Source organism: Theropithecus gelada, chromosome 9, assembly GCF_003255815.1.
Source record: "Theropithecus gelada isolate Dixy chromosome 9, Tgel_1.0, whole genome shotgun sequence".
Taxonomy (NCBI): Eukaryota; Metazoa; Chordata; class Mammalia; order Primates; family Cercopithecidae; genus Theropithecus; species Theropithecus gelada.
The window spans coordinates 88,323,765-88,341,341 of NC_037677.1; the positions used below are offsets into that span (position 1 = coordinate 88,323,765).

General features: G+C 39.1%; 1 protein-coding gene across 2 annotated transcripts; it reads right to left on the reverse strand.

Moving 5' to 3' along the window:
• Positions 1-2,453: 2,453 nt before the first annotated feature.
• Positions 2,454-4,639, reverse strand: FGFBP3 (fibroblast growth factor binding protein 3). 2 transcript variants are annotated; one of them, XM_025397035.1, is made up of 2 exons: positions 4,099-4,639; positions 2,454-3,749 (listed from the first exon to the last, which is right to left on the reverse strand). In XM_025397035.1, the coding sequence occupies exon 2, from the start codon at positions 3,670-3,672 to the stop codon at positions 2,890-2,892; it is 783 nt and encodes a 260-aa protein (XP_025252820.1). In that variant the 5' UTR covers positions 3,673-3,749; positions 4,099-4,639; the 3' UTR covers positions 2,454-2,889. The 2 variants fall into 2 exon arrangements, with proteins under 2 accessions (XP_025252820.1, XP_025252819.1); XM_025397034.1 differs by lacking the exon at positions 4,099-4,639 and having other exon boundaries at positions 2,460-4,046.
• Between the last annotated feature and the right edge of the window lie 12,938 nt (positions 4,640-17,577).

Below are 17,577 nucleotides of genomic sequence, written 5' to 3' on the forward strand. Positions count from 1 at the left end.
GTTCAGGTCTTTTATATTCTTACTGATTTTCTGTCTTCTTTTTCTATTTATGACTGAAAGAGAAATGTTGAAGTCTCCAGATATAATAGTGAATTTATCGATTTCTCCTTTTGATTCTATCGGCTTTTGCTTCATGTATTTTGTTGTACTGTTAGGTACCCTCACATTTAGGATTGTCTTTTTTGTGGGTTGATCCTTCTGTCATTATATAATGTCCCTCTTTATCCTTTTCCTTTGTTTTGGAGTTCACGTTGTTGGACGTAGCCACTTGCGGTAAGCAGAATAATGCTCCCACTCTCCACCCTACTCCCCACCTCTCCCACCCCTGCCCTGTGTTGACATCTTAATCCCCAGAACCTGTGGATATATTGGGATAAATTGCATTATATTTCAATGGGAAATTAAGGTTGCAGATAAAATTAAGTCTGCTAACCAACTGACCTTGAAATGGAAAAATTATCCTGGATTATTTGAATGGGCCCAGTGTATTTATAAGTGTCTTTTTAAGTTGAGGCAAGAAAGAGAGAGTCAGAGGAGGAGATGTGATGATAAAAGCAGAGGTTGGAATGAGATGATTGTTGGCTTTGAAGATGGAAGAAAACCAAGGGCCAAGGAATGTGGACAGCTCTAGAAGCTGGAAAGGGCAAGGAAATTGATTCTTCCCTAGAGCCTCCATTGTTCATTTCCACTCAGGTTGGCCTGACTCCCTGCTGCTTCTAGCTTGACCTTTTCTGGAACTCTTGTTTTGGCTTTGAACCTTGCCCTGTTGAATAGCAAGACTGGAACTTACCCAGAGTTTTCTTTCAGTCAGCAGAATGTGGAAAACTAAGATACATCTTTCAGGTGATAGTATACCCACCATGCTTAGAAGCAATTCACAGGCCCTGCACATAATCAAAGAGAAGGGAATACAAGAGGTGAGAATACCAGGAAGTAGGGACCATGTTAAGTAAATATATACTTACATATAGTCTGCCACCATATGTAACTTGTAGAGTTAAGAGAATAAAGTAATGACTTACTCTTATTTGAAGAATTTGAATTTAACTTTGATTTATTTTGAACAAATTTTGTGTTCTTGAGATCATAGGTGTTTAGGGTGCAAGGACTATGAAGTTGTTGTTTTAATATAGTATGCAATGGTTTGCTTCAAATGGAGGACCAAAATATTCAGAATAAAGTGATCTCACCTTGTTAAGAAGGGAATGACCGAGAGGATTTAACTTCAAGCTCCCAAATAAGTGGTTGCAACACACACACACACACACACATATATATATAATGGAAAAACATATATGTTTTTTCATATATATATACACACACATACACATATATATATAGCTGCCCCTCCATATCCATGGGCTCTGCATCCACGGATTCAACAATGGATGGGAGGAAAGTGGGGAGAAAGGGAAAAAGAAAGAGAACCTGGGTGCAAATCAAATAGAACAATGATAGGGCCAGGTGGCTGCCAGTTTGTGACTCTTGCTTTATGTCAACTTCTTAGTTTCTGTCTTTTCCCAGCAATTCAAGATGTGTTTAAGAACTTAATTCAAGGTGTACTTGGAAGTAGATCAAATGCAGGTAGAATTTCCATTGCCTTGTCAATTCTTTAAATCTAACCATACAGTTTTTATTGAGCACCTAACATACACAGTCTATCATTACATCACACACACAAATGAAATACATTAATAATTAGTTACATGAAACAGAGAGATACAAATTCCATAATGGTCAAAATGACTCTGAGATACATACTTACATTTTAGCTATTTTAAAAAATATCATCAAATATAAAGAGAATCACTTTTTACTGGAACACTCAACATCTATAATTCACTTCTAAATGCAGAAGGTTAACGGGAAAGTTCCAGAACATTAGTCACCATTTTGTTAAAAAGTAGCACTTCTAGTGGCACACCCCTGTAGTCCGAGCTACTCCGGAGGCTGAGGCAGGAGGATCATTTGAGACTGGAATGTCGAGGCTGCAGTGAGCCATAATTGCACCACTGCACTCCAGCCTGGATGACACAAGACCCTGTCTCAAAAATAAAAGTAAAGTAGCACTTATAAGCCAAGTGCAGCGGTGCATGCTTGTAGTCCCAGCTACTCCTAGCTATCCTGGAGGCTAAGATGTGAGGATCCCTTGAGGCCAGGAGTTGGAGACTGCAGTGCCTATTATTGCATCTGTGAATAGCCACTGCACTCCAGCCTGGGCAAGCCAGACCCTGTCTTAGAAAAAAAAAAAAGTAGATCTTCTAAAAGAATGGAAAGGAAATCATTCTGCAAACCTTTCCTTGGAGCCAGTTTTGACCTGTGAGGCTTCTGTTCCTATAAAGGTTATCTATGACACCCACTACGCCGCATCCAAGTTTATACCAATTCAAAAAGGGGAAAGAAGTCTGCAGTCTTGTTAGCTGATTAGGTGAGAAGACATGATTCAACCTGGCTCAAGCTGGCAATTGCTCATGGCTGCATTTAATAGAAATGTTAAACAATAAGCATTGCATCCCCCTCCCCACATGGGACTCACATCACCTTAGTCACTCTATCTCCCCCTTATTCTCAGCCTCTCTCGACATCGATTTCTCTCCCCAGTCTCTAGTTTTTGCACACTTAAGGTACTCCTATTTCTGTTTCCATTATTTTTCCTGCTCTTAATCAGGACTGAGACTCTTTAAAATTTTTAACGTCTCTGCTATCCCAGAGATTCTCCATACCCCTTACACTTTCATCCCAAGCACCCCACCCTTACCCTTGCCCCCGCCCCATTCGGGAACCTGGACTTCTCCCCATTCTCTATCATGGTAGCCCCCGGTCTAAGACGCCCTTAGCTTTCCCTTCCCCACGCCTCCCCTCCATCCCTCCCTAAGCTGGCAGGCAGTCTCAGCCGTTCCAGAAATTGACAAAGAAGTTGCAGAGGGAGTGCCACTTCTCAGCGCAGTAGGTCTCCGTGAGCTCCGCGTTCCCATCTAGCCCGTCGGGGTCGGGCCCGGTCCCCATGGGTCGCTCCTCGTTGGGGACCAAGGCCGCCTTCCTCTTGCCCCCGTTGGTCTTCCTCTCAGAGGGGTTTTCCTTCGGCGGTGCGCTTTGGGGTGGCGTGGTCCCAGCGGCTGGGCCGGGCGTACGCTCCCGGGGCCGTCCCCGGCTGCGGGCCCTGGGCTTGGACTCCCCCGCGAATCCCGCGGCGGAGGGACGTGCGGGCGGGGACGTGCGGGGCACTAGTCGGAGCTCGGCACCGTGGCCCTTCTTGCCCGCGCACAAGCGGGCCTGGAGCGGCGTGGGGTCGTGACAGGGCCTCCGCTTCTTGCGCAGCCCGCCCAGCACCTGCTTCCAGAAGTGCGCGCGGCGAGCGGCGTAGGCTACGCACCGCTGCGGCTCCCCGCGGTAGGCGCACTGGTGGCGTGCTCCGTCCGGGCTCTGGCAGCGCAACGCCAGCTCGCTGCCCGCTGCGGCCCCCGGGGCGGGAAGCAGGAGCTGCCAGCTGCACGCGTGCTGTTCGGGGCTGAGGAAGCGACCCGAGGAGCCGCCTGTGGGCCCGGGGACCGGCTCCACCACGTTGCTAGCAGCCCCCTTTTCCCTCCGAGCAGCCGCGAGGAGGCAACCACTCAGCAGCAGCAGCAGCAGCAGCGACGGCGACAGCGACGCTCGCAGCCTCGGAGGACTCATGCTCCGCGGTTTCCGCGCTCCGCTCTTCTCGGACCGCGTCTGTCGGGGCTGGACCAGGCAGAGAGCATTCCCTGGACCTGCGGACAGAGGCAGAGACAACACCAACGGAGCTAGGCGCAGCGCTTTGCCCAGACACATGCACCTGCGAACTACCCTTCCGCAGACTTTCTGGAAGCTGCAGCCTGCGAGGAGACCCTCTGAGGAGCTTTCCTGGGGAAACTGCTTACTGTCTAAATAATCACTTTCAAACCATGTATGCATTGAGATTTTCTTCCCCTTGCAAATACGATAGCAAAACGATGCGTGATAATTGCCCCCTCTACCCCTTCCTTCGTTTTCTCCCTTCTCCAACGTCCAGTAAACTATCTACAAAATCATTTCAGATGATTCCTTGGAAACATGCACTTTACTACACTTTGAACTTACCGAGTTCTGGGAGAGGCGCCAAAGCCTTATTAGGGTAGATGGAACGACTGCGCAGGGGAGTAGTCTGTTTTAGCCGGCTCCTGTGAATGAACGTGGTATCAATGGAACAGAAGAGGCCTACCCTTCTTCGCCCCTCCCAGATTTCTCTCGCTCTGGGAGACTTATCACCGCCGCGCTTCTCTCTCTCTCTCTTTCTCTCTCACTCTATCTCTCTCTCTCTAGATGGATGATGGAAGCTGTCCTGTAGCATGAAATATAAATCTTGTATTTTGCTTCCAATGTTTAAAGTAATCAGGCAAAATTAACCAAGTTTTTATCCAAAAAATAAAAATTAAACAAAAGATGTAAGTTTTAAAAGTTAAGTAAAATGAAACAAAACAAACTTCAGTATTCTAAACTAGACATTTTTTACACAATTATTTACATTCTATTTCTCATATTCTGAGTTCTATATTTTCACCTATTATTTCCAGTAGCCTTTCTTATCCTGACTCTCAATCTTAATAATTGTTACTACTAATAAAAATATAATATCTTAGTTTATTAACATACAATAGTGCCCAGCAGTTCACCCAGGAGTAGACATTTGGGCTTTTGATTATTTTTAGGTATTATAAATGTCCTCCAAAAATTAGAAGTTTTAAAAAATTATTGGTATTATAGTAGTCGAAAGGTAAGATTACCAATTGAAATGGTATAATAGCTAAGAATGTGAGACTAGCCTGGCCTGGTGAAAATACAAAAAATACAAAATACAAAAATACAAAAATTAGCCGGGCGTGGTGGCAGACTACTGTAATTCCAGCTACTCGGGAGGCTGAGGCAGGAGAATCACTTGAACCCGGGAGGCGGAGGTTGCAGTGAGCCTAGATCGCGCCATTGCACTCCAGCCTGGGCGACAGAGCGAGACTGCGTCTCAAAAAAAAAAAAAAAAAAAAAAAAAGAGAGAGAGAGAATGAATGTGTTCCTGGATCTTGAAAATGTCACAGTTAGGCCGGGCGCGGTGGCTCAAGCCTGTAATCCCAGCACTTTGGAAGGCCGAGGTGGGTGGATCATGAGATCAGGAGATCGAGACCATCCTGGCTAACACGGTGAAACCCCGTCTCTACTAAAAATACAAAAAACTAGCCGGGCGTGGTGCCGGGCGCCTGTAGTCCCAGCTACTCGGAGGCTGAGGCGGGAGAATGGCGTGAACCCGGGAGGTGGAGCTTGCAGTGAGCCGAGATCAGGCCACTGCACTCCAGCCTGGGCCACACAGCGAGACTCTGTCTCAAAAAAAAAAAAAGAAAGAAAATGTCACATTTAAGCAAAGCTGCTTTTTTGGAGGCGGGGGGGATTGTGTGTGCGCTGAAGTTTCTTTGTTTTGTTTTGTTTGTTTGTTTTGAGATGGGCGCTCACTCTGTCGCCCAGGCTGGAGTGCAATGGTGCTATCTCACCACTCACTGCACTATCTCTCACTCACTGCAACCTCCGCCTTCCCGGTTCAAGCGATTCTCCTGCCTCAGCCTCCCGAGTAGCTGGGATTACAGGCGCCTGCCACAACACCCAGCTAATTTTTGTATTTTTAGTGGAAATGGGGTTTCACCATGTTGGCCAGTCTGGTCTGGAACTCCTGACCTCAAATGATTCACCTGCCTCAGCCTCTGAAAGTGCCGACCAAGCAAAGCTGTTTTTTTTTTTCTTTACTCTTTTCAAAAATTTTATTTAGAAGCCTACTTGTAGAAGTTAGTATAATTTTACAGCTTATTAGAAAAATTCAATTATTTTCTCTCTGCAAACGTTATAATAGGTTAGGAATAATAGATCAGAAATGTACTATATTACAAAACAGTGGCCTATAACTATTTGTACATTTACTGTGCACCTTAAGGAAAAGAATTTGACAGTGTGCTGTACTTACACTGCAGGTAACATATTTTTATTATATTACACAAAACCGACCAGTGGTAGTGCTTGAATTTATAAATGGCCATTAAACAGAATATTTAAACTCAGATGTATATTTAGCATGCTAAAAAGTGAAAAAAAATCAACTGAAGTTCTGTGGCTCATCAGTTCAAATGTTTCATGGCATTTTTTTCTTTAAATGAAAAATTTTGATATTGTAAAACAAATAATTTTAAAAGATAAAATTTTCTAAATTTTTAGAAATAATATTCACATTCATTTTGTCATGGGTTTCATGTGGCTTTTCTAAATATATTAATCATATTAATAAGACATTGGTCCTATACAATTTTAAGAGTCCGTCTTCAATTAAAAACTGTAACAAAAATAAACAGTATGTAAAGAGTAACAAAAAGTAAATTAAATATACTGAACTCACACAACAGGTAGAATAAAATGAAACCAAATTACATAATGGCAGGTTATACATTTTAAAGAATCTCTGTCCACTTAGTCAAATAAGATAGAAATTGAAATGTAAACTTACTGATTTCTGTGGGATTTTCCCCACTGGTTCAAATTGGAAAATTTGATATAAATCTAGTATTTTATTTTTGTACATTTAATATGATTCAATATAATCTGCACAGTCTCATGTATAGCTTATCAATAATGCCATCATCACAAAAAACCTCACTGCTTACTAGAAATGCTAAACACTGGAAAAAATGGAATTTTATACATTTGTTTTCTTAAATTTCGACAGATATTCTTCAAAAAGTTAAAACTGCCTTCCACAAAATTTTGTGTGTATATGGCATGAGTTGACAGCCAAAGAGTGTGAATTCCATCAAAAAGGCACTGTTAACAATACTCAGAATAATCTGACGAGTCTACATCAATGTCTGAGTAAAGAATAGGTAAGTAGACAAACCCTTATAAAAGATAGCATTATTGTTTAAATATACTATAGCTATATAAAAGCAAATAAAGTGACACACAGAAATGACCCTTAGCAAAGCTGTTTTTAAACTTCAGAATATTCCATCATCTTTTAAAAATGTTCTCATTAATACATGTGTTTTTTTAATTGCAAGAGTTTATACCTCTAACTAATTTTTTTAGACAAGTCAACATTTTCCGTAACTAATTCCCCAAGATATCAGGAATTCTTATCATATTTCCTAATGTACTCTTGCATATAACATTTTCTATTACTGAACTCCTATTAGTATTATATTTGAACAATCATAGTTTCATTACTATAAAAACCAAAATACTTTAGAAGAATGTGTTTAAATATATAGTAGTATATATTAAACATATAGTAATGTATATTGACTTCCGAAAGGAAGTTTTTTCCACTCTGGTAACATCAGAGAAACTAAATAACTTGTCCAGGGTCACACATCATTTAGTGATAAAACCACCAACATCTTTCAGTGATCAGTGATCTTTATGTTTTGTCTTTGTATTTCACTATTAGTTATGTTTTAATTATACCAGTTCAGGCTGGGCATGGTGGCTCACGCCTGTAATCCCATCACTTTGGGAAGCCAAGGCGGGTGGATCACTTGAGGTCAGGAGTTCGAGACCAGCCTGGCCAACATGGCAAAACCCCGTCTCTATTAAAAATACAAAAATTAGCTGGGCGTGGTGGTGCATGCCTGTAACCCCAGCTACTCGAGAGGCTGAGGCAGGAGAATCACTTGAATCCTGGAGGCAGAAGTTGCAGTGAGCCGAGATCATACCACTGCACTCCAGCCTAGGCAACAGAGCAAGACTCTTTCTCAAAAAAAATTAAATAAATAAAAATTTAAAAATAAAAATTAATTACACCAATTCAACTTATAATGAAAACCAATTTGTACCTATGAAGATTAGAAACATTAACATATTTCACAAATAAGAGTAGTTAATTAATAGATTTCACACATGGAAGCCCTTTCTTTCCCAGAAAACTGTCTTTGTATGTGTGAAGCATGGATGAGTAGTCACAGGCTTTTGTCTGTTGCCTTGGCATTACTTTTTTTTTTAACTACTGAACCGAATTGGTACCATTTTTTTAATGAAAGAATGACATCTTGTGGCATAATGCTCTAATTACAATAAAAAAAATCTGAACAGCTGTAATTAAGAGATACTCCAGAGACCATGCTTCGCTGTCACAAACATTGTTCCCAGAGTAAAAAGTAAGGGCACATAGACATATTATGCAGTAGCAGAAAAGGGGAGTTATTTTTTTTTTAATTGTGGCATAATATGCATAACACAAAATTTGTCATTTTAACTATTTTTAGGCATACTCTTCGGTGACACTAAAAAGATTCACACTGTTATGCAACCTTTATAGCTATCCATCTCCAGAACTTTTTTTTGTCCTCGAAAACTGAAACTCTGTACCCATTCCTCCCTTCCCCCAGCCCCTGGCAACCATCATTCTACTTTCTGTCTCTATGAATTTGACTACTCTAGGTATCTTATGGTAGGTGTAATCCTACAGTATTTGTCCTTTGTGATTGGCTTACTTCACTTAACACAATGTCTTCAAGGTTTACCTGTGTTATAGCATGTGTCTGAATTTATTTCACTTTTAAGTCTGAATAATATTCCACTGTATGTATATACCACATTTTGTTTACCCACTTAGGTTGTTTCCATACCTTGGCTATTGTAAATAATGCTGCAATTAACATGAAAGTGCAGATATCTTTATGAGGTGGTCATTTCATTTTCTTTGGATATATGCCCACAAGGGGAATTGCTGGGTCATATAGTAGTTGATTTTCAATTTCTTTAGAAATCTCTACACTGTTTTCCATAATGGCTGTACCAATCTACATTCTCACCAAGAGTGTACAATCTTTTCCCCACGTCCTTGCCAATATTTATCTTTTGACTTTTTGGTAATGGCCATCCTAACAGGTGTGGGGTAGTATCTCATAGTGGTTTTGATTTACAATTCCCTGATGATAAATGATGTTGTGCACCTTTTCATATACCTTTTGGTGATTTTCATGTTTTCTTTGGAAAAATGTGTATTCAGATCTTTTTGCCCATTTTTAAATCAGGTTATTTGTTTTTCTACCATTGAGTTGTATGAGTGCTTGATAAATTTGGGACAGTAACCCCTTATTTGATACACGGTTCACAAATATTTTTTCCCAATCTGCCATTTATTTGTTGATTGTTTCCTTGGCTGTCCAGAAGCTTTTTAGTTTCATGTAGTACCATTTATTTATTGTCGCTTTTGTGGCTTGAGTTTTTGGTGTGATGTCCAAAACTCATTGCCAAGGCCCATGTCCAGGAGATTTTCCCCTATCTTCTCTTCTGGGAGTTTGATAGTTCCTGGTCTTACAATTAGGTTCTTTATCCATTTTGAGTTGATGTTTTGGTATAGTGTAAGATAATGCTCAAATTTCATTCTTTTGCATATGGAAATCTAGTTTTCCCAGCACTATTGAGACTACCTTTTCCCATTGTGTCTGTTGTCAAAAATTAGTTGACCATATATGTTTGAATTTATTTCTTGGTTCTCTATTCTGTTCCATTGTTCTATGTGTCTGTTTTTATGCCAGTACCATTACTGTTTTGATTACTAAAGCTTTATAATATAATTTTTCTTTTTTTAAGACAGGGTCTCGCTCTATTGCCCAGGCTGGAAGGCAGTGGCATGATCATGGCTCACTGCACCCTCAAACTCTGGGCTTAAGCAATCCTCCCACATCAGCCTCCCAAATAGCTGGGACTACAGACATGTGCCACCACACCTGGATAATTTTTTCTACTTTTCGTAGACACACAGTGTCACTATGTTGCTCAGGCTTGTCTCAAACTCCTGGGCTAAAGCAATCCTCCTGCCTCAGCCTCCAAAAGTGCTGGGATTATAGGCTTTAATATAATTTAAAATCAGGAAGTCTAATGCCTCCAACTTTGTTTTTCTTTCTTGGAATTGTCTTGGTAATTCATGGTCTTTTATGTTTCCATACAAATTTTAGGATTGCTTTTTCCATTTCTGTGAAGAATCGCATTGGAATTTTTGTAGGGATTGTGTTGAATCTGTATATTGCTTTAGGTAGTATGGATATTTTAACAATATTAATGCTTCCAATCCATGAGCATGGGGTAGCTTTCCATTTATTTGTGTCTTCTTCAATTTCTTTCATCAATGTTTTACAGTTTTCAGTGTAATTTTTACACCTTGGTTAAATTTATTCCTAAGTATTTTATTTTATTTTATTTTATGTTACTTTTTCATCCTATCATAAATGGGACTGTTTTCTTGCATTCTTTTTCTGGTAGGTCATTATGTGTATAAAAATGCTACTGATTTTTGTATGTTCATTTTGTATTCTGAAACTACTCAATTCATTTAGTGGTTCTAATAGGTTTTTGTGAAATCTTTAAAGTTTTTAAAAATAAGATAATGTCATCTGTGATAGAGATAATTTTACTTCTTTTATAATTTGGATGCTTTTTATTTTTCTTGTCTGTATGCTCTTGGTAGTACTTCTAGTACTGTGTTACACAGAAGTGGTGAGACTGGGCATCCTTGCCTTTGTCTTTTACCACATCTTAGAGGAAAAGCTTTCAGTATTTCCCCATTGATTATATGAGGAACTAACATATGTTAGCTGTGGGTTTTTCATAAATGGCTTTTATTACGTTGAGGAACTTTCCTTCTATACCTAAATTATTGTAAGTTTTTATCAAGAAAAAATGTTGGACTTTATTGAATGCTTTTCCCAAATCAATTGAGATGATCATGTGGTTTTTATCTTTCATTTTGTTAAATCTATCACATTGATTGATAAGCATGTTACACCAGACTTGCATGGCTAGGATAATTCTCATTTGGTCATGATGTATAATCTTTTTTACGTATTGTTAAATTCAGCTTGCTAATATCTTATTGAGAATTTTTGTATTAATATTCTTCAGAGAGACTGTCCTATAGTTTTCTTTTCTTGTGATGTCTTTCACTTAGGTATCAAAGTGAAGATGGCCTCATAAAGTTTATTTGGAAATATTCCCTCTAGCTTTATTTTTTGGAAGAGTTGTATTAAGAAGCATTGGTATTAATTCTTCTTTGAATGTTTGGTAGAATTCAGTGTGAAGCCATCTGGTCCTGGGCTTGGCTTTTCTTTGTTGGGCAGTTTTTAATTTTTTTGTTTCTTGTTTTTTTTGTTGGTGGTGTTGTTGTGTGTGTGTGTTTTTTTTTTTTTTTTTTTTTTTTTGAGAGTTTCGCTGTTGTTGCCCAGGCTGGAGTGCAATGGTGCAATCTCGGTTCACCGCAACCTTCGCCTCCCGGGTTCAAGTGATTCTCCCGCCTCAGCCTCCCACGTAGCTGGGATTACAGGCATGCGCCACCATGCCCGGCTAATTTTGTATTTTTAGTAGAGACAGGGCTTCTCCATGATGGTCAGACTGGTCTTGAACTCCCGACTTCAGGTAATCTGCCCGCCTTGGCCTCCCAAAGTGCTGGAATTACAGGCGTGAGCCACCGCAGGTGGCGTTTCTTGTTTTTTTTGAGATGGAGTCTTGCTCTGTCATCCAGGCCGGAGTGCACTGGCTCACTGCATTGGCTAACTTGACTCACAGCAACCCCAGCTTCCCAGGTTCAAGCAATTCTTGTGCCTCAGCCTCCTATGTAGCTGGGATTACAGGCACCCACCACCAGGCCCAGCTAATTTTTGTATTTTTAGTAGAGATGGGGTTTCACCATGTTGGCCAGGCTGGTCTTGAACTCCTCACCTCAGGTGATCTACCCGCCTTGGCCTCCCAAAGTGTTGGGATTACAAGCATGAGCCACTGCTCCTGGTTTTTTATTACTACTTCAATCTCTTTATTTGTTATTAGTCGGCTCATGCTTTCTATTTCTTCCTGACTCAATCTTGGTAGCTTGTATTTTTCTAGGAATTTATCCATTTTTTCTAGGTTATCCAATTTATTGGCATACACTTATTCATAATAGTCCCTTATAATCTTGTTTTTTTACTTCTGAGACATTGGTTGTAATTTCTTCACTCTGATTTTTTGAGTCTTCTCTTTTTCTCTTAGATGATTTATCAATTTTATTTATTTGTTCAAAAAACCAACTCAGTTTTATTCTTTCTATGGTTTTTCTGTTCTCTGTTTTATTTCTGTTCTGATTTCATTGTTTCCTCCCATCTGTTAATTTTGGGTTTAGTTTATGCTTCTTTTTCTAGTTCCTTGAGGCATAATGTTAAACTCTATGGGATCTTCTTTTTTAATGTAGGCATTTGTTGCTATAAACTTCTCTCTTAGAACTGCTTTTGCTGCAGATGTGTTATGTTTCCATTGTTATTTGCCTCAAGATTTTTGTAAATTTACCTTTTGATTTCTTCTTTGATCCATTGATTGCTGAAGAGCATGTTGCTTAATTTCCACATATTTGTGAATTTTTAAAGATTCCTTCTGTTATTGATTTCTAGTTTCATACCTTTATGGTCTGAAAAAATACTAGATATGACTTTATAAGCTTGTTAAGACTAGTTTTGTGGCTTAACATATGCTCTATCTTGGAGAATGTTCCATGTACACTAGAGAAAAAATGTGTATTCTGCTGCTGTTGGGTGGAAAGTTCTGTGTGTATCTGTGAGGTTCATTTGGCCAAAAGTGCAATTCAAGTCCAGTATTTCCTTATTAATTTTCTGTTCAGTTGCTCTATCAATCGTTGAAAGTGGGATATCAAAGTCTCCTACTATTATTGTATTGCTGTCTATTTGACCCATGTTCATTAATATTTGCTTTACGTATTTAAGTATTCCAATGTTAGGTTCATATATATTTTCCTCTTGATGGATTGACCTCTTTATCATTAAATAATGACCATCTTTGTCTCTTGTGACAGGATTTGACTCAAAGTCTATTTTATCAGACATAAGTAGAGCAACCTCTGCTTTTTTTTTTTTTTTTTTTTGAGACAGGGTCTCATTCTGTTTTCCAGGCTGGAGTGCAGTGGCACAAACATTGCTTACCACAGCCTTGACCTCCTGGGCTCAAGTAATCCCCCTGCCTCAGCCTCCTGAGTAGCTGGAACTACAGGTGCATGCCACCACGCTTGGTTAAATTTTAAATTTTTTTGTAGCGATGAGGTCTCCCTACAATGCCCAGGCTGGGCTCCAACTCCTGGGCTCAAGTGAGCCTCCCACCTTGGCCTTCCAAAATACTGGGATTGCAGGTGTGAACCACCATGACTGGCCTCCCTGCTCTTTTTTGGTTACCATTTGCATAGAATACCTTCTTTCATCTCTTTACTTTCAGCCTGTGTGTATCCTTAAGGCTTAATTTGGTCTCCTCTAGATAGCATATAGTTGGATCTTATTTTAAAAATCTATTTAGCAACTCTATGTCTGTTGACTGGGGAATTTAGTCCAACTACATTCAAGATTATTATTAAAGGAAGGACTTACTATTTTTACTTTGCTATTTTATATCCGGTTGTTTTGTAGCACCTTTGTTTATTTCTGGTTGTTTTGTAGCACCTTTGTTTATTTCTTTTTTAATTAAAAAAATTTGATAATCCTCTGTACTAAGAGATTCTAAGATTTGTTTTCTTTCTCTTTATTGTTTGCATAACTGCTATGGTTATCATGAGGCTTACGTAAAACATCTTATAGTTATAGTCAACTGTTTTTAGCTGATAACATCTGTTGCATGCAAAAACTCTAGGCTTTTCTCCTCTACATACTGTGGGTTTTTTTCTTCTTTCTTTTTTTTTTTTTTTAAGAGACAAGGTCTTGCTACATTGTCTAGACTGACCTTGAACTTCTAGGCTCAAGTGATCCTTCCACCACAGCCTCCTGAGTTGCTGAGTTTACAGGCACATGCCATGCCCAGCTACACAATTTGTGTTTTTGATGTCACAATTTACACCTTTTTATATTGTATATTATTTAACAACTTATTGTAGCTTTTGTTATTTTTTTTATCCTTTTGACTTTTGACCTTTATACTAGAGATATGTATAATTCACATACCACCAGTACAGCATTGGAGTATTTTGGGTTTATCTACATATTTATCTCTACTAGTGACTTTTATACTTTCATATGTATCATGATAATTATCATCATACTTTTGTTTATACTAGAACTCCATGGCTGGGCATGGTGGCTCATACCTATAATCTTAACACTTTGGGAGGCCAAGACAGGAGGATCACTGGAGTCCAGAAGTTTGAGACCAGCCTAAGCAAGATGTCAAGACTCCATCTCTACAATAAAGAAAGAAATAAATATTAGCTGGGCACAGTGGTACATGCCTATAGTTCCATCTACTTGGGAGGAATTCAAGGTGGCAGTGAGTCATGATTGTGCCACTGAATTCCAGCAACAAAGCAAGACCCTGCCAATGAAAGAAAGAAAGAAAGAAAGAAAGAAAGAAAGAAAGAAAGAAAGAGAGAGAAAGAAAGAAGAGAAGAAGAGAAGAGAAAAGAAAAGAAGGAAGGAAGAAAGGAAGAAAGCAAGAAAGCCCAGCACTTTGGGAGGCCGAGGCAGGTGGATCACCTGAGGTCAGGAGTTCGAGACCAGCCCGGGCAACATGGTGAAACCCTGTCTCTACTAAAAATGCAAAAATTAGCCAAGTGTGGTGGCAGTTGCCTGTAATCCCAGCTACTCGGGAGGCTGAGGCAGGAGAATTGCTTGAACCCAGGAGGCGGAGGTTGCAGTGAGCCAAGATTGCACCATTGCACTCCAGCCTGGGGGACAAGAGCAAGACATCAAAGAAAAAGCAAAAAAAAAGGAAAGAAAGAAAGAGAAAGAGAGAGAGAGAGAGAGAAAGAGAGAAAGAGAGAGAGAGAAAGAAAGAAAGAAAGAAAGAAAGAAAGAAAGAAAGAAAGAAAGAGAAAGAAAGAAAGGGAGAGGAAAGAAAGAAAGAAAAGAAATAAACATCTATTAGGCATTTATTGTAGGGCAGGCCTAGTAGTGATGAGTTTCTTCAGCTTTTGCTTGTTTGGGAAAAACTTTATTTCTTCTTCATTTCTGAAGGTCAGTTTTGTTGGGTGTGGTATTCTTGGCTGACAGTTTTTTTGTTTTTGTTTTCCTTTCAGCACTTTGAGTATATAATCTTATTCTTTCCTGGCCTATAAGGTTTCTCCTGAGAAATCCACTGGTAGTCTAATGGAGATTCCCATATATGTGACTTGATACTTTTCTCTTGTTGCTTTTAAAATTCTTTATTTTTCTTTAAATTTTGACAGTGTGATTATCATGGGCCTTGGTGAGGATGTCTTTGGGCTGTATTTATTGGGGGATCTTTCAGTTCTATGAATCTGCCTCTCTATATCTGTCCCAAGACTTGAAAGGCTTTTTTAAGCAATAATTTCACTTAATAAGCTTTCTTTTTCATTATCTCTTCTCCTTAACTCCCATAATGTGAATATTTGTTCACTTAATGGTATATATTCAGTTATTATTATAAATAATAACTAAAATAGTTAATCATAATAGTTAATATTTATTTAATACTTAGTCTTTTCTTTTCTTTGAAACAGGGTCTCCCTCTGTCACCCAGGCTAGAGTACAGTAGCATGATCATGGCTTACTGCTGCCTCAAGTTCCTGGGCTCAAGGGATCCTCCCACCTCAGCCTCCTGAGTAGCTAAGATTATAGGCACATGCCACCAACAGCTGGCTAATTAAAAATTTTTTTTGTTTGTTTTTTTGTAGAGATGAGGTCTCCCTATGTTGCCCGGGTTGGTCTCGAACTCCTGGGCTCAAGCGATCCTCCCACATCAGCCTCTCAATGTGTTGGGATGACAGGCATGAGCTATCACGCCTGGCTAATACTTAGTATTTTCTAAGTGTATCATGTAGGAACTCATTTCTTTCTTATGACGATTCTATAAGTACAGGTTCATGATCTATTATTTACAATTCTGAAATTGAAAATGGTCTGAAAACCACACTTTTAAAAACTCACCTATAGTCCCAGCTACTCATGAGGCTGATATAGGAGGACTGCTTGAGTCCAGGGTTCAAGACCAGCCTGGGCAACATAGCAAGATGCCATCTCAAAAATATATATTTGGCAGCAAATCCTGGCCTGAACTGGCATATGTCTATCTATAGTCTTTTACTTATTCCTCTTAGTATGGTTAGTCATACATTTTGCTGCAGCTCTATAAATATATTTGATTATAGAGTACTGCCCTAGAAGCTGTTGGGGTGTTGCATAATACAAGGTATATTCATTGGATTACTTTTCAAAACCTAAATAATTCTTAACTCAGAAAACTATCTGGCAGGGGTGCTGAACTAGTATAGATAAGGGTGGTGAACTGGTACTATCATTATCCCCATTTCACAGCTGAATAAATTGAGACTAGAAGTTGCCACTTACTCAAGGTTTCATTGTTAACAAAAACAATAAGCAATGTAGTTAATAATATTTTTGAGGGCTTCTTGTGGCAGTCACTTGGTTAAACGTTTTATGTGCATTAATGTAATCATCACCACAACCCTATGAGTACTATTATTATCCTCATTTCCCAGATGAAGTTTAGAGAGGTTTTAAAATTCCCCCTCAAGACACTGTGATTAACTGTGGTGAGAAAGGATTTACAAACAAGCCAGTCCAATATCAATGTATTTGATTATTACACCATCCTTTACAAATCTACACCACCAGTCCTTTCCTCTCTTCTAATGCCATTTAGACTACATACTCAATTATCTAAAATTAAAAAGATTTTAAAAATATAACTCAGATATTTTACTTACTTGCTTAAAACTCTATGACTTTCTACTTCATATAGAATAAAGTCCAAATTTCTTACGATGACCCCTTTCTACTTCTCCTATCTCATTTCCCAACAGAGCAGACTTCTCTTATGCCTTTGCACTACATATACCCTTTTCCTGGAAGGCTCCCAGGCTGTCACACATTTAGCTACCTCTTGTCATTTAGGGCTCAGCTTAAGCTAATCCTGTTTTTCCCTGATTTACCCAGTAAGAGGAGGTCTTTAATCATACCATTAATCCCATCATTCTCTTTACGTAGCACATAAATATATTTTCAGTGTTGATCTGTTTATTTTCTTTTTCCTTTCATTTGAATGTAAATTTAACCAGAGTAGGCACCTTGTCTGTTCTGGTTTCTTCAGAAGTTCCAATCTCTCATATGGTAGGTGCTTAATTTTGGCTAAATGAATGTTGTACACAATCAGTAAAAAGCATCTGCTTGTTATTGAATGGTAGGAGATAAACTGATGAGGCAGGTAGGTGACTAAAGTGAAAATGTAAAGATATCTCGAACATCAACTTGATTAGATTTCAATAGTATAAACACCGCCAAGCATAGTTTCTGATACAGAGAGATGACAAACATTTGTTGAATGACTGGACAATAAATATTATCACTAGCTTGGATCTTGAGGCAAATTACTTAACCTTTCTGAGCTTAGTTTCTTTGTCTACGAAGATTAAAAGTAACTTTTCAGGGTTTCCCTACAAATTATATGGATAATGCATGTCATGTGCCCAGCACAGAGCAGGTACTTGTTAGTTTCTTTCTCTTTACATACATATATGCTACTTTATGGTTTACAAAGTTCTTGTAAGCTCTTCTA